This window comes from Sceloporus undulatus, chromosome 4 (genome assembly GCF_019175285.1).
Source record: "Sceloporus undulatus isolate JIND9_A2432 ecotype Alabama chromosome 4, SceUnd_v1.1, whole genome shotgun sequence".
Lineage (NCBI taxonomy): Eukaryota > Metazoa > Chordata > Lepidosauria > Squamata > Phrynosomatidae > Sceloporus > Sceloporus undulatus.
This window is the reverse complement of record NC_056525.1, coordinates 205,535,139-205,557,478: the sequence shown is the minus strand read 5'-3', so window position 1 is coordinate 205,557,478 and position 22,340 is coordinate 205,535,139. Positions and strand designations below refer to the sequence as shown.

Here is a 22,340-nt window from a genome sequence, read left to right as displayed (position 1 = left end):
ATTGTATTCTCCAACACAATGTATGGATGCAAGAGCTGGACAGTGAAAAAAGCCAATAGAAAGAAAATCAGCTCATATAAGATGTGGTGCTGGAGAAGAGTGCTGAGGATACCGTGGACAGCCATGAAGGACAAATGAGTTCTAGAACAACTCAAGCCAGAACTATCACTGGAAGCCAGGATATCTAAACTGAGGCTGTTGTACTTTAGCCACATTATGAAGAAAAATGAATCATTAGAAAAGGCGAAGAAGCTAGGAAAAGTGGAAGGTGCCAAATTATTAATCTGATGAGGGAGGGACTAGGCTTGGGCTGGAAGAATATGAGCAGAGAATTTCCACCGATTGGAAATTCTGAAAGGTTATTCATTCTTGCCTTGCAATGTGTGTTAAATTAGTTTGGAAGGAGTATGGAATAGGATACTTCAACATAAATAGTCTTAAGCTGGCTAGTTATATGTGCTATTAATTTTATATAGAGTTAATGGGAATCTGCATCCTAGTCAGTGCTTGAAAAAGCAAAAACTACCGTATTTTCTGGTGTATAAGATGACTGGGCGTATAAGACGACTCCCAACCTTTCCAGTTAAAATATAGAGTTTGGGATATGCTCACTGTATAAGACTACCCCTCTTCCAACGCACACCAAATAAAAAAAGATTTGATTTTAATATGGTAACTGTAATTCAAATGACATTCAGGTACTTAGCAGGAAACCTTGTTGTATACAAAGCCTGCTTGGATTGGTCAGCTCTCCCTGCCTGCCCAGTGCTCCCCGTCTCCAAGACTATCAGAGTAGTAGCTGCTTTCATACGATTGCCAGATATGGCGGGGATGTGGCTGCGGCCGTTTTTGAGCTCCCCCCACCATATGTGGCGACTACAGATTCTCCAGTCCAGCTCAGAAGTTTCAGCACCTGCCCTATAAGATGATACCCGGCGTATAAGACGACCCCCAACATTTGAGAAGATTTTCCTGGGTTAAAAAGTATTCTTATACACCAGAAAATACAATACATATTCTAAAAAATGTTTCTCTGCACTAATAAGCATATTCATTTCATGATATCAAAGGAATTTTTAAGAATCCAGTTTTGTTGCCTCTCTCCTCCTGCTCTCAAATATAGCATAGATTCTAAGGTAAAATAACAGAGATTATATTTAACTCTAAATGGTTCCCCCCCCCCCCTTAAGATAATGAGTTTGGAGGGGAAATAACTGTAATCAAACCAGATGCACTCATACATAATCCTGCCTAATGAAGTTACATATGGGTGGCTGAAATATAAGTATCATAGAAGCTGAGTTTAGAGCTATACATCTGACTGATATCTTTACTGAATGAAGTGGATTACAGCTAGTGGTGCAAACAGTAAAGAAAATAAAAGAAGAAAAAGTGACAAGACCTGTTTTTAACTGAACATGTCAATGTGCTTTCACTGTGTGCTGATTTCAATAAATTATTCACAGAATGGGGGTGAGTAAATTGGAGACCCTGGAATGTAAGCCACTTTTGTTGGAGGAGACAAGAATTTTGCAATATGACTTCAAATACAAATCCGTTGACACTTTCCCACTTATCAATCATGCCCCCCCCTCCCAATTTGCCAATTTAACTTTAGTTAAATATGTTACCGGATATTTTCCTACTGAATATAATATCTCATTTTCTCTGATACTCAGTTTGCCAGATTGCAGCCCATTAAACTGTAGTTGTAAAAGAAAATGTAAAGAAGAATTTTCAGGGTGTGTTCTTACAGTCCCCTTAATACAACTGTCTTCTGCCCTACTGTGGAGCAATAATTAATGGCTGGCAGTTAGAAGGTGGAAAAGGATTAAAAGGGAAAATTTACAAGATTATGGTAACAACCCAATTTAGAATGGTAGAGGGATCATCAATGAACTGGGGAAAAGATTTATTGACTGATACAGACAATAAATTATTAAAATTAAAAATACAAATGTAAAAGAACAACAAATGAAAATGATTGGAAAATGGTACAGAACGCCACATCAGCATTTTTAAACAATAAATTAGAATCAAAATGTTGACATGGATGTGGAGCTAAGGGGATTTATATACATATGTGGTGGGAATGCCCATTTGTTCAAGAATTTGGGACAGAAGTTAAGGAACGGATAAATATAATAACAGGGATAGAGATACAATTAAAGAAAGAAAATTGTTTAACTCTTAATTTATGAGAGTTAGGGTTGGATAGTAGTCAACAATATGTAACAAAATTAATTTTAAAAGCCACCCATGCAATGGTTGCTTTTGGATGGAAAAAGAAATCTAATTGGAACAAGTCTTATTTGTTTAAGTATATAAAAGAATATATATTATTTGATATCCTTAAGGAAAGAAAACTTAAATATATTTGAGAAAGTAATAAAGAATCATGGAAAGATAAATGTGATTTGTGATTAAGAAAGTAGAAGGTAAAATCAGATATGAAGAAGCAAAACATATAATTAATTATATTTTCCATTTCTCCAAAAATGATTGTTAATTTAAATGAAATGTATTTCCTCTGAGTGTCTGTTTGTGGAAGTGGGAAGCATATTATGAATTATGAATCATATAATTTGTACTACGTACTATGTAAATAGTAAAGTTTAAAAAATAAAAAAAACAAATTAATGGCTAGCAGATTCTGGGAGTTCCCATCAAAAAGTTCTGGTACAGATATAGAAGACTAATATCTCATTCACCTTTTAGCTCTACATTACCATCCCATTCATACATTTTATTAAACAGGAAGATGTGATTAGGATTTTATTTAAAGGTTTTAAATTGACAGATGATCTCAGTATTTGGTAGAAGGAGAAAGTCACTACAACTAAACCAATTAAACTGCCCACAAAGCATACCTTTCAAGCCAAAAAATGCATACTTAAAATAATGTAAGTTTGTATGGTATTGGTTTATCCCAGGTATTATTCTAATTTGCTACATGAATGGGGAGAAAATGAACAATTAGTCAGAAATTACCAACCAGAAGAAAGTATATAGAAGTATTGTTTATATTAAAGATGTAAATGTACAAAACTACTCTTCATATCAAAAGATAAATAGAGGCAAAGAGCTAACTACTTTTCATATCCAAAGTAACTATTTCAGGGGTTAAAGAAAGAAATGCATTTGATTTAGTATATTCTTATATAGTGACCTTTGTGTCTTATATAGTGACCTTTATGTCATGGTAGTTTGAATATTGGACTAGGACAGCAGAATTCAAATCCCCACTCAGGCTGCATCCACACTGCAGAAATAATCCAGTTTAACACCACTTGAACTGCCATGGCTCAATGCTTTGGTATTCTGGGAATTGTAGTTTGCTGTGGCACCACAGTTCCCTGAGAGAGAAAGCTAAATGTTCCACAAAACTACAATTCCCAGAATTCCATAGCATTGAGCCATAACAGTTAAAGTGGTGTCAAACTATATTATTTCTTCAATTCGGATGCAGCTTCAGTCATGGAAACCCAACGAGTGACCATGGGCAAGTCACACTCTCTCACCCAGGAGGAAGGTAATGAAAAAGCTCATGTGAATAAATCTTGCCAGGAAAACCCTACAATAGAATCACTGAAAGTCAAAGTAAGAACAATATAGGACTCTGATCTTGGAAGCTAAGGAGGATCAGCACTGGTTAGTACTTGGATGAGAGGCTGCCAATGAACACCAGGTGCTGTAGGCTATATTTTTGAGGAGGGAATTAACTGAACCACCTTTGAGTATTTCTTGCCTAAGAAAACTCTAGGAAGTGAATGGGGTTGCCATAAATTGACAAGCAACTTGAAGACACACACACAGCAACAATATAACAATAGAGCTTATATTGCACTACATGAAACTGCATACTGCAAAATATTTCCAAACAATGTTGCAAATAAATAGAAGTACTGTAATACAGTATATTTCAGAATGAATATGCATACATTACAAGACAAGTGTTGTATTAACCCAGGCTTAAGATCTCATTGGCAGTGCAGTAGATTATGGAAAACTTCAGAGCAGAGTGCACTGGTAATGTTCACAGTTGTTTTAAGAGCATTTATTTGTAGTGTCAATGTGTCACAAGCACAAGTATATAGATGCTCCTGAAAAATAATTAAGATGAAACATGAGAAAAGTGTGATACCCCTCTGACCTCTCTGAATAAGTATCTTGATTCTGAGCCCACTGAGGACAATTTTTAGACAGACAAACTTCCATATGGAAAGGGTTGAAGAACAACCCTTTCTTCCTTTTTAGAAAAGATTGCAGCTTTTCAAAATGTAAGTTGTGGGGCCATTGTAAGAACTGCAGTCCCCACTGTCCTTGTTCAGAGGTGCAAAGTACTAATTGGCTGTCCAGTTTGTAAGGCACAAAGCCACACTGAAAAAAGCCCAGTTTTTCAAATTTGGCCTCAGAAATTTGCCTAAATATTTGCTTATTAAATACTTAAATGGATAAACATGCCAGGCATCTTGATTTGTTTATTCAGTTCAAAACCTTCATCCTATAAAGTGGTAAGAAAACCTGTTCCTGCTCCCACAGGAAAGTGCATCCATATACAGTTCTGTAATTATTGCTTGCTATTTCACTGAGGTTCATGCCAGCAAAATGTGTAACCCATTGTCAGGAAAGTGCTTTCAAAATCCTGAAAACCAAAACAATCTTTCATAAAAATGAACAACACTGATAAGCTTTGCTTCACTTTACATAATTATTATAGACAAAGATTTTAGACCCAAAAGATCTTGTCTTCAGTTGCTGGCTGTATATACGAACAAAAGTAAACATTGGCTTTCATGTGTAAACTGTGTTTTCTGTATAAACTACCAACACTTAAAATGGAATGCTAAGACTCTTGTATATTATAAACAAACTGAATTTATTGGTTAAATAAGTATCATTATCTGCTTTGCCGGCCCAGAGATCAAGGAGGTCATTTTAATTGACTCAGTTTTTTCTCTGAACGAACGGCAATATAGTAATGATAAACCACCAGATTGAGCTAGCAAAAAGTAATAACATTTAACAAATTCCAGAAATACAAGTACTTTGCAGCTTCTCCAAGCATTTGTCACTGTGCAGACTAAATGGTGTCAATTTATGTTTGTTCTTTAAGGTGTGAGGTCATGAAGAATTTGGCATCAGGAATTCATCTCAAGTCTTCACACAGATAGATTTTCTATGGTACAAATAATTTGTTTTTTGATGAACCTGAAACCCCAATACAATCATCCCTTGGCATTCACAAGAGTTAGGAGCAGAGGACCCTCGCAAATGTTTAAAAAACATTCAGGTTATTCAAAAGTCAAGTTATTCAACTTAGCCCTGCCCAGACATGAATGATACAGAGTCCTTTCCCACCAAGAGCACCACTCACTTTGCAATCTTGCCACATCTTGCCTACATTTCCAAGCCCTTCCGCTTTAAATCTGATTAGGAAACATCCATCTTCTCCCCCACATAATCATCCTCCCTGCTCCACCAGCCAGAAAAAATGAAACTCTACCTCCCTTACTTTGCCAGAATTTGCATTCCCATCTTAATGTACCTTACAGTTGCCTTGTTGATGCCATAATGGCAGGCAACCTCAGAAGCTGACTTTGCTGAATGCAATATATCTAATAATTTTACCTTTTCTTGTAAGGTCATCACTGTCTTTTGCTTCTTGGGAACAGTTTCAGAAGCACTGGGAGCACTACACTTTGGACCCATAATTATTATTATTATTATTATTATTAATAATAATAATAATAATAATAATAATATGCTTTATTTATATACCGCTCTTCCAAAACAATCAAAGCAGTTTACAGAATCATTTAAAACATTCACATCATAAAAACATCATCTCATTGCATATATCAATAAAAACCAATACAATCCAACATCAATAAAACAAGCAAACAATAAACAGGCAAGGAATCTATCAGTTGTGATTAGCCACTCGTATCAGGGGAGACAGACTCTATGAGGAGTCTGAAGGAAATGCTAACCGGAAGAGGTGGGTCTTTAAAGCCTTTTTAAAGGCATCCAGTGTGGGGATCATGTGAAGCTCTTCTGGAAGTTTATTCCAGTGCATTGGCGCAGCTGATGAAAATACTCTCTGGTGAGTTGCTGCTAGTCTCACCTTAGGGTGTACTAATAAATTCTTTCCTGATGTTCTGAGAGTGCGGGGCGGACTATATGGGGAGAGGCGCTCCCTCAAGTAACTCGGACCCAAGCCATGTAGGGCTTTTGGTTGCAAGAAAGGTGAGACAGCACCTCAGAGACAAATCACCTGAGTGAGGCTGTAGGGACAAAAAAAGATTGTTCTCTCACTAGTAGCCAGCCTTACACATGCGTTATATGGGCAGGAAAAGAAAGGAGAAGAAGGTGGATCTTTCATGGTGATTGAAAGTGAAAGAACTTTGGAAATTTGAGGGATGCTAACAGGGACATAGCCAGGATTTTGGGAAGGAGGAGTCCAGACTAAGTGCCACCATTATAATGGGGCTTGGGTGCATTGTATCTAACAGAAGAGGGGATCTTCCCAGAGAAGTGTTCTCTCAGGTAAAAACATAGTGTTTTTGTTATTTGTGTTTTTTCCACATTCATGGGGGTCCTGTGCCCCTAAGCCCAGAGAATGTAGAGGGACGAGTGTATAATGTTTTAGCACACAAACTGTAAATGTTTGATAGATTATAGGCAATAGAACTGGAACATAAAGGATAATAATAATAATAATAATAATAATAATAATAATAATAATAATGTATAAATACTTTTTTTATTTACAATATATTCTGAGTTAGGGTTTGAAACTGAGAAAATGACATTTCTAGCCTAAGCTTCCATGGATTCCAGTCCACTTCATCAGACGTAATGAAAACTTATCATACATAGGTCTTTCTCTCTGTTAGTCTCAAAAGTATATAGGATTCCGTTTATCTTTTGACCTGAAAATTGCCCTTGCATGGGTAGGTAAGGTAACTGTGTAATGTAATTAAAATGAAAGGTGTAGGCGCAGAAGTCGTTTTGAGTCTCAGGATAAGTTAGTCAGTACTGTAGGGAATAATAAGAAATGGACCATGTGCTTGATAAACCTTGGGTGAGTGGAGTGCAGTGGAGCTAGAACCTGAGTCTGTGGTCTATGTCTGGCAGATGTTGACCACAGAGTTGCACTGGAGGACCTAGAGATTCCTAGAGAGGTGTTCTCTCAAGTATTGCTCATTTTGACTTATAGGATACACAAAGGAGATTACAATTTGAGAGATGCTTAGGCTGTGATCAAAGAATATCTACAGGTGCCAGTGCTTCACAACTAGAGAATATTTCCCATAAGGACTTTGAATAGGTCATTCCCAAAGTTACTTTTTGAATGGGATCTCTATGATGCTGACTTCATAGTTGCAAACATATCCATATATACCCAGTTCCTATATTTTCCATATCTGTATGAAAGTGGCTTCTGTGAATTCAATTACTATAGAGGATACACTTTAATTATACCTTAATTATACGAATATAATAATTAAACCTTAAATTATGGTGTGTTAAGGTAATTAGTAAATCTTAATTAAGTGTCAATTAGATTAGATGTTATCAGTTTACATACTACCAGCAGGAAGTTCTTTTTTCTTAGCCATTATTCATCTCTTCTTCCGTCAGCATCCTGGAACAACATGGATACTTCAGACAATGTGCTAGTGTGATGCCCACAAATAATGTATAGAAGACACTATAGATGGATTAACCATTGTTTGGCAGAAATGTCAGGATGTTGCATGTTAAGCTACTTGCTCTACATAGCTTGTTAGATGAGTTTCCCAGAAATACCTCAAGGAATTCTTCCACCAAATCCAGTTGTGTTGTCATATTCATGTACTGTATTTTCTTCTTTGTTCACACTGGAAATGACCTAGATGTTGAGTAATATCCAATAGGGATAAGAGGCATGCACATGCTACTGCAAGGAAGACCTATTGAGAGATACAAAGTAAATCATGGTTTCGGTTACTGGAATTGATTGCTTTTCATTTCCTGTTCAGATGAAGGTTATTTACTTGTAGATACAACTGAAAGATTGTTATATTGTATTCAGCCTCACTGTGTATCTAGCAAATGGGATTCTTAACCATCACACAAGATGAGTGTTGGGCTGCAGTCAGTCAGTCAGGGAGGAGACAAGAACCAAGAGTCATGTTGAAGCATCCAGTGAGTTGGAGAGAAAGAACAAACCAAAAAACATCAGAACCAGAAAGATGATTGCTTCGGAGGGAAAGTCCCAGCCCCCAAAGGAAGTGTTTTTTAGGCGATTGTTTACAGCTAGCAACGGTAAGCAAAGATAGATCTTTTTGTACCTGCCTTTCACAGTACCAAAGTGAAGTAAGTTAATTGATTCAGATGGGTATATTGAATAATTATTATTGGTAAATAGTTATGAAGGAAAAAAGAAGCATGTTCATCATCCAGACTGGGTTCCTACAGTATGTCAGGTGTAGTATGTTGTGTGTCTTTCACAGCTATAGTTGTTTTTCTTCTAACTTATATTTGATGTTGAAAAGAAAATCCTCATGACTTAATTTCACTGTTTTCTAAACAGGGATAAAGTGATACGGGTTGTTCCAGAGAATGACAAAGAAACAGAGATGCTGAAGATTTTGTCTCAAGAACTTCAGGTATATTTGTTATTTGTGATAATCTTGTTGGAGACTGATCTGTGACAAGAGTACAGTCAGATGCTCTCTTTAGAGGCTTTTAAAATGTGACATAAAGGATCATTAATCAAACTGCCACCTAATCACATTACAAAAACAGAAGTTTTTTAGACTAAAAGTTCTTCTGGCCAATCTATAGTCTTCCATCAGTTGGAAAGAATTATCTTTTCATAAAAGCTTAATGGATTGGAAGCCATAGCTTAAGAAACTGCCCAACTGTTCCCGATCAGACCATTTGTCCCAGTCCTGGGAAAAGAGCGGGAAATAAATAAATAAATAAATAAATAAATAAATAAAATTTGTCTATCTAGCATGGTGTTGGCAAAATACAGCTCACAGATGCCCACATAAGAATCCATATAACCCCAGTTTTAAATTGAGAATTTCCTTTAGCAGATGTTCAGGGAAAAAGGGGAGGAGAGAAAGTGAGATAGCCTTTAAGGACATATCATGCAACCAGGCTAGAAAAAGTTCTGAGTGAATTTACAAGTGGGAGGAGATCAAATTCTCCATTTAGTCCTTCAGGAACCCATAATTTCCATTTTAAATTCCACTCTGCTTCTTTTTTTAAAATAGAATCTTCCCATTATTATTATTCCCTTTTTATAACCCAAAATTTGAGGCCTTTTGCAAGATGTTGCATTCTAAGAAATTTCTTACTAAGGGAGCACCTTTTTTCTATTTATATTTAAAAGGTGTTCTCTTATATGCTTTTTGAGAAGCCGTGTCATGTTTCCACTAGATATTTGCACTGTAAAGCATAGGTGATAAAACTGCTATTGCAAGTGGCAAAGTGGGTCAAAATGTACCTCCTTATGTTTGTCTGGTTTGTTCATTCAGTCATTTTGGAGGTAGACCTGCAATAAGCACAATGTCGAGAGGGACGCAACCAGCTTCCTGCTTTTCTCAATGAAAAGGAAGGGCTCTCAGACCTTCTTTGCCAGGGCAGAGAAGGCACAGCTCACTTCCCACTTTTCTCCTGGGCATGGAAGGATTCTCAATCCTTCGTTAGAGTGGAGACAGCTTCACAGAAGCTACATGATCCAAGCCACAGAAGCAATGCTGTGCACTCAAGCCCTGTGAGAGTTTCCCAATCACAGCTGCCGCCACTACAAGAAAAAGGCATGGCTAAAGGAGTGCGCTCTTGTGGCAACTGATGAGCAAGGGACACCACCACACAAAGCGATCAATGAAGCTGAGTAGTGTTTTTAAGGGACCATGAAAAGAGAGGTTCCATGCAACCCTCCTCCCCACAATGGTCCTAAAGGCTGCTGGTTCTCTTTGTCTTCCTTGTGTGCCAATAATTTGACCAAAGGTCCCCTGCTTTCCCTTTTTTCCTCACTGCCCCTGGATCTTTCCTGACAGGCGGGCAGTACCATCCACTTTGGGAATCACTCTTCCAATCCCTCAACAGTGGGTTAAACAAAGACAATGGCTTCCTGGCTTGCGACACATATTATAACACTATTCATTCTTAGCCAGTTTAACATACTTTCTTTTAGGCTCCCAGACCATACATGCCATGTTCCAAAACTCCCTCCACCATCCCTGGCCTTAGGCAACATCCATATTCCTGCCTTTGTCCCTCAGCAACCATAGGGGATTATCGCACTGCCTTTCCTCCCATTCTCACCGTGAGCTGAAACTTCTAAAAGCTTTTATAAAATGGGTGTTATCTCACTCCTCCATGCTCAGTCTGATGGCATCCCATACCGAATTTGGAATCGCATATCTAATCCAAAATTCTTCAGCACTTTTTGAAAGAACAGGATTTTCTCATTCTTTCAAAAAGTGCTGGAGAAGTTCAGATCGAGTACAGAATGCCAAGATTGGTATGGGATGCCTCCAAACTGAGCATGGAAGAGTGAGATAACATGTTTTATAAAAAAAATTAAATGTTTCACCCACAGTGAGGCTGGGAGGAAAGGCAGTGCAATAATCTCCATATAGTCAAAAATGAATTTGTCACCTCATCACTCTACCCACAAGTTTTGCATTTCTATGGGTATTTCTACAGCCTATAATGGTCTTTCCTGAGCCTCAGTTCACTTCATGCATCTGAAGTAGTAGACTGACTCTACGAATACTCATTCTACAACTTATTTGACACATCTAGGCCCCATTCCACCTGGCGTATAAGCGGATCAAGACTCAGATTAGGGGGGCATCATTCCCATTTAAGCATGCATTGATCCTCATTGCGCGATTTCTTCTCCTGGATCCGGATCATCCCCATGTAATCGGGGGGGGGGGGTCATCCAGGCTAATTTGACTGTACTTTTTTGGAGGTTTTTCCTGCACCTCTCGAGTCTGATTCGGGACAAATGAACGGGAACAACAAGGGTGTCTGATTGGGAACGTGGGAATGGGAGGAGCAGTGCTCAAGGGTGGCCTGGGGGGTGTCACCCACTTGTTCTCTTTCCTGCATTACCTGGCGCGCCTTCCCCCCCCCCCCCAATTCGCATAACCTTTCCCCTGGTGGAGTGGGAAGCAGGTAAGGCAATCACTGTGTAGACAATTTATTTTTTTCAAATTAGCTTTCGATCGCCTAGGCCAGGGGTAGGCAACCTGCGGCCCGCGGGCCGGATGCGGCCCGGCGGGCCTTGGGACCGGCCCCCGCCGGTTCCTGCCGCCGATTGCCGCCGGGGCCTTTGTGGGGGCATGTCTATAGAGCCTCAGAACATGCATTTATGTAACATTTTTTTTAAATCAGCAAATTTTTTCGTGGTCCTCCATTTTTTTAAAAAAAGTGTCTTCCATTTGAAAATTTGTCCTACATTTGTCTGGTTTATTTATATATTTATTTTTTAAAAATCTATATATTTAATTATTATTTTTGGCTTCGGCCCCCAGTTGTCTGGGGGACTGAACCCCGGCCCCCGGCTCACTAAGGTTGCCTACCCCTGGCCTAGGCGCTCTGCCGGGTGTCCAAACATAGCAAATTGCTACACTGACCTCCAATGCGGTAAACACATTACGCCCCCCATGCAACCTCCCCTGCTCACATGCATAGATCGACGTGTGAGGAGACCCATTGACACACCATTTTTAACTATTATTTTTTCTTTTTTTAAAATGCCTGCTCTATCGCCCCCCACACCCAGGGAGCAATGGAGGAGGCAAAGGGACTTGGGAGATGGGGGCTCCTTCGCCCTTTTCCAAGGGACTCTGGGAAGACATAGGACCGCTTGGTAGGCAAAGGGACTTGGGGGATGGAGCTCCTTCTCCCTTCCCAGAGGGGAAAAGCGCCTAAGCGTTGATTTGGCTGTGACATCAAGTGTCTAGGGCGTGATGACAGTTGCTTTAAAAAAAAGAGGTCCGGAAGGGGCAATGGGAACAGGGAGCAAAAAAGCCCACTTCAAATTACAACCAAAGAAAATTTCAATGGGAATGAGAGCATGGGTCAAAAAATCCCAGTCCATTTGCACCCTTTCATAATGGGAATGAGGGACCGATTTGAATACGACTTGGAAAAGATCCGAGTCAGAATTGCAGTGAAATACGTCGCTTTTATATGCTCAGTGGGAATGGGGCCCTAGTCTAAAAGGTGCTGCAAGATCCCTTGCTTCCTAAAATAGAATGGGAGCTTGATATATTAAACACATGGATGTTTCCATCTCGACTGAATGAATATGAATTACAGGTTGGTTCCTGCATACGGTGGACCTGTGGCAGCCTGGCAGTATCTCCTACATCTCCAAGGGTACGTGATGTGTACGGGTATCAAAAAACAGTCACAATTCTTCTACCCTGCCTAGGAACAAGCAAACATCCAATTACTGTAAGCATTGTCTTTACTTCTGAAATGTCTACCTGGGGGCATTGTGAACTGATTTTGTTGCTGTTGTGTGCCTTCAAGTCATTTCTACCCTATGTGCGAACCTAAGGCAAACCTGATTACAGGGGTTTCTTTATCAGTTTTACTTGAAAATATTGTCAGTTTACTATAATGGTTTTTCATTATAGTAACTTTTGTACCAGTACCTAAAAATGCTATTTGGTGAAATGTGCAAGAACTCTTTCAGACAGATATATTAGTTAAACAGTCTCTTTTGAATGCGTCTAGCGTTCCGTACATAGACGCCTGCTTCTGCTTCTATTTTTAGATAAATGGTAATATGTTCTAGTTCTATGGACTGCTTAATTTATACTTGAGTGTTATATGTAAGTGTACTACAGAGACAAGATGTCATGTGCTTGAAATTATGTACTAGAATACACTAGTTAGTTTCCTGTCCATCAGTTAGACCACAACGTTAATATGTGGGAGTTCCTGTGTTTCTTTGTTTATTTTAAGATGTGCACTCATCACACAACATTATATTTATTTTTAAAACATATGTAGACTTTTTCTTCAGATGGAAGGATAATTTTGGAGATAAATATTAATGTCAATGAAATTAGGTTGCGCAAATAACCTTACCTTATCGGATTTCGAGATCAATGTGTATTAGAGAGGGCATACAGTTCATTTTCTTGTTGCTATTTTTTAACATATGGCAAATGCTTTTTTTAAAGGGGATGATGCCAGACCAGCTTTTATTGGTGTCACCCTACAGCATTCATAAAGTTTGATGGGGAATCCAGATTACAATGAGTTCCATGTTTTCCACAGATTTAACTCTTTTCTGAAATTATTAAAATGTTAAAAGGACAGAAGGATTGAACAGATGCACAGTGCCTTTGGACTGATAAACTAGGGGTTTTACTGGCAGGAAGGACCCATATCACTGAATGCAATGTTGTGTTTTGAAAACTGTATATGGCATGGCAAGAAATGATGCATAGCTCCAGAGCTATGGAAGAGCCTATGTTGATATACTGGACGATAGTGGATAAGAAAGAGACTGGCAACCTCAAAAATATTTGAGTTCAGACTTTGAAATTGTGCTCGTGGGGGAGGGTGGTTAGTCGTTTTTAAAACTTTTTGCCATTGCATACTGAGCTTTTCTCAGTAGTTAGGACAGTTTAAATACTGCTGGGTTCCTTTGGGCTAATATGAGCCATCTGGCAAATCACGTGTTTAAGCTAATTAGATTAGGACCATTGAATGATGGGAACTTAATAATCACACCATACGTACATCCATTGATTCAATAGGCCTGCTCTAGTTAGGACTGAAACTTGGCTTTAAGTTACATATAGCAAATATCCAGCATTTAAGCACTGGGGTGATTTATGAATCAGCCCAGCTAGGTAAAGCTATTCACTTAGTTACATAAATTCTAATTACAGTATTCATTCTAGCTGGCACTAACAACTGGATTTGGCCTTTTTAGACTCTAACTTCATGTGCACTTTAGATCCCTGTCTTTCAAGTTTTAACCCACATATATTCTGAAATGCAGCCGATATTGTGTTGTAACTGCACTGTCATCACAATTGAAAACACCTCCCTATAAAATGGGCATGCCAGCTGTCTTAGCCAGACTTGAGTCGAGTTATCGAATAGGCAGTTCTTCTAGATATAATGCAAAATTACTGAATTTGGGAGCAATTATGTTTTTGTTGTTTAAAATACAAAGTGAGTTTTTTAAATTTTAAGGAGACAAAAAAAATTGTGTGTTGTTGTTGTGGCACCTTCAAGTCGTTTCCAACTTATGGTGGACCCTAAGACAAAAACTATCATGGGATTTTTAGCAAAATTTGTTCAGAGAGAAGTTGCCATTGCATTGCCATCCTTAAGGTGAGAGTGTGTGACTTGGCCAGGTCACCAACTGGCTGTTATGCTTGAGCTGGGAATCAAACCTTGGTCTCCAGAGTCAAGTCCAACCCTCAGATAATAAAACCTTCTTAAAATAGAATATGAAGCAGAATCCAGCAATAAAATGGAGATACAAATTATTTCACCTAAGCTTATTTAACATTTAAAAACAGATGACAGACACATTTCTTTTCAAACACTGTCCACTTCATTTACATCATTTTATTTCCTTTACTTTAAAAATATGCATCTTACATATTTCAAATGTAGTCATGTTATATTTCATAAAACTGACTCTTTGACTACATATAATGAAAAAGTAGGGTAGTAAAATAAGTCGTCCCTAATCAGTTTTACATTAATTTTAATGTATCTTAGCCTACTTGCAGATAAGGATTTATCATTAAAGTGGCTGTTTTTCCACATTTTGTAGATGTGTTTTTTTGTTTTGTTTACAGTTACTATTTTCTGAAATTTGAGTTACTTTCTTTTTACAGAGTCCTCCTATCTGTCTTCAAAAAGCAGTGGAAAATCAAAGTGGTTCAAGGCCTAGAAATCGTAGGTCATTGCAAGAATACGCTTGAAATATATCATTCACTGGAAGATATGTACTGTTGTAGTGGTATCTCATATATTTGCTGCTGCCTGCACTATTATTAATAGGAACTGCCAGGAAATAGCAACGATCATAATGCTGTTAATTATAGTAGGGATGTAGATTTGGCCTCCTTGGATCTTGCTGAGTAAAAAGGTGGTATATTAATAAAATAAATAAATCCTTTTTTTTAAAAAAACAAAAATCTTTAATATAAGTGTATATAAGATAGGAAATAGTGGAGAAGAAAAGGCATTTTTGTCCTGTTTATCATGCTAGTTTGTCTATCATTTGTCATATTTCATATTTGTGCTAATTGAAATTATTCATACAAATCCACATGTTCTATACGTCTTTCTTTTCAGATTCAAAGTTGGATGTATCATCTAACACACTTATTCAAATCTTGTCACATGTTCTATGTTGGCAAGTCGTATGAAGGAGACCACTTTTTGTGCTAAAGGTAAATTTTAATTGGTCAGTAGTATTGAATCGTTATAATATGAATGCCAAGAAATATGCTCACCTAGAAACAAATGAAAACAATTTTATAATCCAGGTGAAATTACAGCTGGGTAAGTCTTGGTAGTGTTACCAATGGAGATATACAAAAGTCAGGTCCAAATTCAAAGAATTATGAAAATATTTCCATGACCCAATGACGGATTTAACTATTATTATTGTCTAATAGATTCTTGTATACTGCATGGTGAACTCCTTTTGGAATAACCAGAAAGAATTTTGGTGTTCATGTTCACTAGAAAAAAAATATAGCATTCCACTGGGTAAACACTAGCCCCTTGCAGCACCTATACTTTAGCCTACAGAGCTCTTTCAGTCCTAGAAGATTATCGGCACCGGGGTTAAAACGTTCCCCGGTGCATTCTAATGAGGGCGAGCACGGAGTGTGACGGGAACCCGATGGGCCCAGAATGCTAGTTTACTGCACAGCGCAAAGCGACACCACTGCCGAGCGTTCCCATCGGTTCCAGGGGACGCCATTTCTGGGGACGCTAACCGTCCCAGAAATGGCATCCCTGGAATCCAATGGGAACCTGATGGGAACTCGGTGGCAGCGGCATTCCTCGTGCAGTAAACTAGCGTTCTGGGCCCCATCGGGTTCCCATCACGCTCCGTGCTCACCCCGTTAGAACGCACCGGGGAACGTTTTAACCTGGTGGCGATAATCTTCCTAGTCTCTGTTTCTTGACTCATTTATGCACATTTCCCATTTCAGCTAGGTAAAGGATCCCGAGGTACAGAAAAGCTGTCTGGATAGACTGTGGCCTTCATGCAAGAGAATGGATTGGCCCCGCCTTTTGCCAGTGGTTTGTGAAAGATGTAAGGATTGACTTTCCTGCAGGGTTGGTTTTGTTTTGTATTTTGTATTCTTGTCTGGTATATACAGTGCTGCCATGGCAGAGAGGAACTTACTTCCAGCGCTCATGAATAATGGTTGACTAGAACAGAGGTACAGTACCTGTTTTGTTAGTGACACCCCTCGGGGGAGTGACACCACTGCTCCTCAAACACATACCTTTTGGCAGAACAGGCTGTGGCATCATCTACTTCCCTTTAAGAGTGGTGGGAGTGGGGTGAAGCTGAGTGGAGGAGGAAAGGGGAGGCCTCAGAATTTTTTAAAAATTAAAAATTTCAAATTATAAACTTTATTTTTTAAAAATTGCAATTTTAAAAAATTGTTCTTTTTAAATTTTATTAAAAACTTCACATTTTAACCCAATCTTCACTATGTATTATTAAGTTACATTTAGGTGTGCATATGATATTGTAATTTGAAGGTATAATTTTAATTTTGCTAGTTGTTTTTCACAGCTATGAGCATTACATTTAGTGGTATGTGGGAATTATGATTCTCAAGTAACATTAGTGCAAAAAAGCATTACTAAGGATTCTGTATGATGTAAAATGGGAGGACATCACTGGGGGGAGTGACACCATGAGTTACCGCACCAGGTGATAGCAACCCTAGTGACACCACTGGAAGCAGGCGTTAGTTTCATTTCTGAACTCCTTTATTTTCTTTGCTTGTTTGTTGAATTAGCATCCCATCCTGCCACCAAATGGTGGTAAGGTAGTTAACAACAATTAAAAAGACAATATAATGTAGTAGAATATAAGCAATACATTTTTTTAAAATACAAAAAAGGCAGGTAAAATGGAGATTATGTTGAAACTAATTTAAACATATTTATAAGTCAGCATATGGGCCAAAGGTATTTCTAAATTAAAATATAATTGCTTGCTGGCAGAAAGTAATCAGAGATGGGGATAGCCACTATAAAGACCCTATGTTGACTTCTTGCCAAATGCTTCAGATACTGATGGGCTAGGAGGGCCTCTTCTGTGAATCTTAGGATCCTAACAAATTCATATGGGGGAGTAAGATTTTTCAGATAATGAGGGAGTAAGGTTTTTCAGATCCCAAGCTATGTAGATCTTTACAGGTTCTGGGACTACAGCTGTGAAGCCACCATACAGTTGCTATCTAATCTCTCCAAAGAATTTAAATACTGCTTGATGTTCACATTGGCACCAGATTATTCCAAAATGTAGGTGCCTACATGTCCTGGAATGATCTCATTCAAGCCAGATCAATCCAGTAGCGTAATCACACTACTGAAGATTCGGATCGTTGTAGTGCTGAAAAAAAAGACACGGTTGCAAAATGCACCAGGTTAAGTGGGAGACAGTGTTAATGCCACGAAAATAGCCCAGGTTCCACACTGGGTTATTTTGTAGTGTGAATGCAGCCTTAGCAAACTTTGCATGCATGTACTCACTAATTGTACATCCTGTTTGTTTGCTTTTATCACACCCACCCTCTTCTTGCATCAGTCTAACTCAGTAGTGTCCCTGCCAGGACTGTCACCTTGTGTGGGAGTGGGGCTTCCAGGGGGCAGGGCTTCTCAGGGCAGGCGAAAAGGGCACCCTCCCTCCCCCTTGCTGTCCTGTGCCACTCTACCCATTAGCAAGGGGCAGGGGGTGAATGCTTTCTCCATGGAGAAAGCCCATACATGTGCCCTTCCCAGCTGCTCTGTCCTGGGCATTTTCCCTGGGGAAGAAGCCCAGGGCAGAATAAAATCATAGAATCGTAGAGTTGGAAGAGACCACAAGGGCCATCAAGTCCAACTGCTTCCTGGCTGCTCCCTCCCAGGCTTTTTCCCCAGAGAGGAAGCCCAGGACGTAGCAGCCAGGAAGGGCCCATGCACACTTCTTCTCCTCCTTCTCTGTCCCAGGTGTCCCAGAGCATCTGGGAAGGGGGAGGAGGTCAAACCGGATGACACCCCTCTTCAAGGTGTCACCTGGTCTGCACCCCCCACATTCGCGAATAGCAGTGGTCTAACCTGTAGCCATTTTCTTTCTCTCTCTTCTGCTAGACCATGTGTTTAATTTTGAACAAGTATTTGTAAGTAAAGCTACTTTTATGTGTTTTGTAAGCAAGACTGAACTTGTTCCATTCTCTGCTAGTCCATATGGGTGAATGGGTGTTGGACTGGCTAGCTTTGCCAAACTGATTACTTTGCTAGAGACATCCACTACTATATTTCAAATTTCCAAAAGTTTCCTGGCTCCAGCTTTGCAGATTAGTGATTAACCATCTTTTCCCCAGGGCAGGGCTGTCCAAGTAGGTTAAACCACATGCAGTCCCAGTGCTACACCTCTCTCAACTGCGCCATAAATTATGGAATCTGCCCTAAACTGTTTTACATTTATGGATCCCTTTCCCCTATGGCATCAACATTTCCAGAAAACTCAGGCTGTTCATACAATCCAAAAAGTTTGTGTTCTCGCTAGCCTTGTGTTGTCCTGTTTAGACAACGCAGGCCAAACCCCATGGGCCAGGATCAGGCTGTATCCTAGCAGACCAGACACAAATCCAGTGGATCCAGCCTGATCCTGGGGAAAACAGCCTTTAATGCAGGTCAATATGGCCCAATTTGCCGTGGAGTTTCCCAGAAACTCAGCAGAAAACCCCAACTGTTTAGATGTCCCACTCACTCTTTACACATCTCCACTAGTGAGCAGACCCCCATCATCATGTCTGAAATAAAAATGGGGAGCCTGGCTGTACCCATGTGGCTAGGTGGCCCATTTTCATATCAGACACAGCGATGGGTGTCTGTTCACTAGCAGAGACGCAGGGGGAAGGTAAGGAGTATGTGGCAGTAGCAAGTTGGCATAGGGACACCCACCTGTTCCTGCACCGGCCTGGAACCCAGGCCAAGCTTATGTTTTCCTGTGCTGTCTGCTCAGAGTCCAAGAAGCATTTTATTTCTGCTAAATGATAACGGAGATATATCTCTCAGCGGATTTAAATAACAGATTATATACAGCATACTAGCCAATACAGCCCTGATATCAAAAGCTCCAGATAAACAATTCTGATGTCTGTTACTGTCAAACTGTGCTGGTTTTCTTCACAGGTATATTTATGTGGCAGCTATTTAAGTGCTCAAAAGGATAGGGTCATATGTTTAGCATTTATATATAAATTTGTTAAAATATATGCTAAATATATTTTTATATGTTCATTTTTTGTGCCTGATTTAGTCCCCTACTTACTTATCTCACGAGCTACTCTTCTATTTCCTAGAAATATGCTTTAGCCAACATTGCTTTACAGTTGCTCGCTATATCTGTTCACATACAACAAGAAAAACCTATTCCAAGAGTAATGAACCAAATCTTGCAAAAGCTTTTCACTTAGATGAATTGCCTTCTCCCACTGGAACCATATGCAGTGAATCAACTACTGAGGGTTGCAATAGTTCAGCCTTGATATCCATTCTGGGGCACCAAAGCTTATAGAAGCAAAGACAAATTATTGTGAGTGGAGGATCTTGTAAAATATTGGTTGTATGGATTTTATTCTGTCTAAAGTCTGCAACATTTAAGACAAATATTCCTCGAAATCCACTTTACTAGCAACCCTTGAGAGGAATGGCTTAACTCATTTGGCTAAACTGGTTCATTTGTGTCACTTATTTTACTTACATAGTAATACAGATTTGAATTTTTACAAAGATAGCTGTGCTAATTCATTTCATCATGGAAGTAATAAAGGGATAATTGTGGCAAATTGAAGATTAATAGGTTTGACTCCATGTGGACTATCATGGATTGCAGTCCACTTTCTGGGATACATGATGAAGCACAATAATATTGGTCATAAACCTTAATGCCAGTGAGAATCATTTTCTGTATTCCATATCATTCCCATATCTCCCCTACCACTATGTAGATCTCTGTCTCTCTCATGATGTGTATGAGGGTAGGTACTATAATCCAATATCCATGGTAAAATAAATGTTAAAGGTGCAACAGTACTTCAAATAGTATTTTCTATTTATAGATCTTGAGCAGTATTCTGTGGTGTACCGATGTGCAGAGGATTATGTCCAAGGACAGGGACTGGACTTGCTGACTTTCTAGCCTTTTCAGACATACAGAATAGTTATAGAGTTGGACAAGGACTGGACTAGTTAGAGAGTTGGACTAGGACTCGCCACCGTCATGACACTCACAGAATCAGTGAGTCAGTTATCATCTCAACACTTAATCTATTCCACAGGATTGTTATAATGCCCATGTGGAAAGGGAAAAGCACTTTGTAAGGTCTCTGATTTCTTTAAAAGGGGGGAATTAAATTGCAATAAATATATAAAATATTTAATGTTGTTATCATCTTGGTTTGTTATGCATGTTCTTCAAATATGAAATGCAGTACCTGGATGCCACCACGAGGAGGCATGCCACACATGCTTTTGTAAATCGTTGTAGAGCTTTGCTATGCCTTTGGTGCCATGATTTTGTTTGTTTATTTTAACTTGTTATTTCAGAACTCAAAAACAGTACAAATAATCCAGGGAAGGACATAATACTACAATAAATGGATGGTTTGGAAGAACAAACCAACACTACAGACAATCTTAAATCCAAGTTAGAAAGAGTTACTGTTTGAACTATGGCTCTCAGATTCCTTCAGGATGCATGGCCAATGAGTAAGGAATTCAGAAAAGTGTACACTTGTCCCTCCACATTCACTGGAGTTAGGGGCACAAGACCCCCCCCCCCAATGTTGAAAAACCACAAATAACAAAAACACTATATTTTTACCTGAGAGAACACTTCCCTAGGAATCTCTAGGTCCTCCAGTGCAACTTGGTGGTCAACATCTGCCAGACGTTGACCATAGAATTGCACTGGAAGACCTACAAATGCCTAGTGGAATGTTCTCTCTAGGAATCTCTAAGTCGTTCCGTGCAACGTTTGGTTAAAGTTGATCATAGAGTTGTGCTGGAGGACCTAGATATTCTTAGAGATAACGTATTAATAAAATCCGTGAATAATCAAATCCACAAAAGTCAAAACCGCAAATGTAGAAGAACAACTGTAGTTGCAAATATTAACATTTCCAAAGTCTGTTATTTATTTACTTACATTTATACATTATATCCCATTTTTTTCTCCCAAGGAAAGACCCAAGCTGGTTTGGCTATTGAGACACTAGCCTTCTAGGGAATTTTCCTCCACTGAATAGTTTCCAAATAATAGTTTCCAACTATTGGCAATTTGCCAACTAATTGCCAGCTATTTGCCAACTATTGGTAACTTGCTCCTATTGGCAAAGAAATAAAGCTATGCCACATAAATTCATGTAAACTGTTTATCACTATATTCCATATAAGTGAAAAAAATTGCTGTGTCAGTTTCTCCAAGAGTGTAATATTCCATATTTGTCAAGACCATTCATGTGATCCATTTGGACCCAATTTTAGGAATGCTTACAGAATAAAGACTCTTCTGGTCATCTTGTAGATGAGCTGTGCTAACAAATAGACAAAAAGAGTATGTCCTTGTTGGTTCTGCTGGGCACCCCGGTAGCTTTCAGTTCCCATGACTATACCCTCTAGAATCGGCAGACACTCTTTAATAGTGATTTTAGTCTGAGCTAGATAGTTTCAGCAAGTGGTGCTCAGAGACTCTTGTTTGAGGCCTTGACTTTTGGCCTGGGATGTCAGAGTTTCACAGCTGAAACAAATGCACCAGTCATAAATCTGTGATGACCCATACCTTAAATCTATTTTGTTGATCTAAGAGAAAATGCTTTAAGCAGACAGAATGTTTGGAAGCTTGAGCTGGTATCATAAATCAATACAAAGTAGAATAGAAATAGAAATCAATGGCAAGTCCAATAGAAGCCTATAGAAGTCTATAACAAGCATAAATATAACATATTTCTTACACATTAACAAGTGATTGTGTTAAAATTCTTTAATTTTTTTGTGTTCTCCTAAATTAATTTGAGAAATTACTTATTTTA

The 22,340-nt window shown here is 38.9% G+C and overlaps 1 protein-coding gene across 1 annotated transcript in view; it reads left to right on the top strand.

The window, feature by feature from the left end:
* Positions 1-22,340, top strand: part of CPA6 (carboxypeptidase A6) — a 59,753-nt gene that overhangs the window by 16,285 nt on the left and 21,128 nt on the right. The window contains 9 exon segments of the mRNA XM_042461330.1: positions 8,582-8,656; positions 12,356-12,426; positions 12,429-12,503; positions 14,923-14,980; positions 14,982-15,004; positions 15,359-15,436; positions 15,439-15,458; positions 15,567-15,583; positions 16,252-16,336. Of these exon segments, the coding sequence (XP_042317264.1) occupies positions 8,582-8,656; positions 12,356-12,426; positions 12,429-12,503; positions 14,923-14,980; positions 14,982-15,004; positions 15,359-15,436; positions 15,439-15,458; positions 15,567-15,583; positions 16,252-16,336 (502 nt within the window).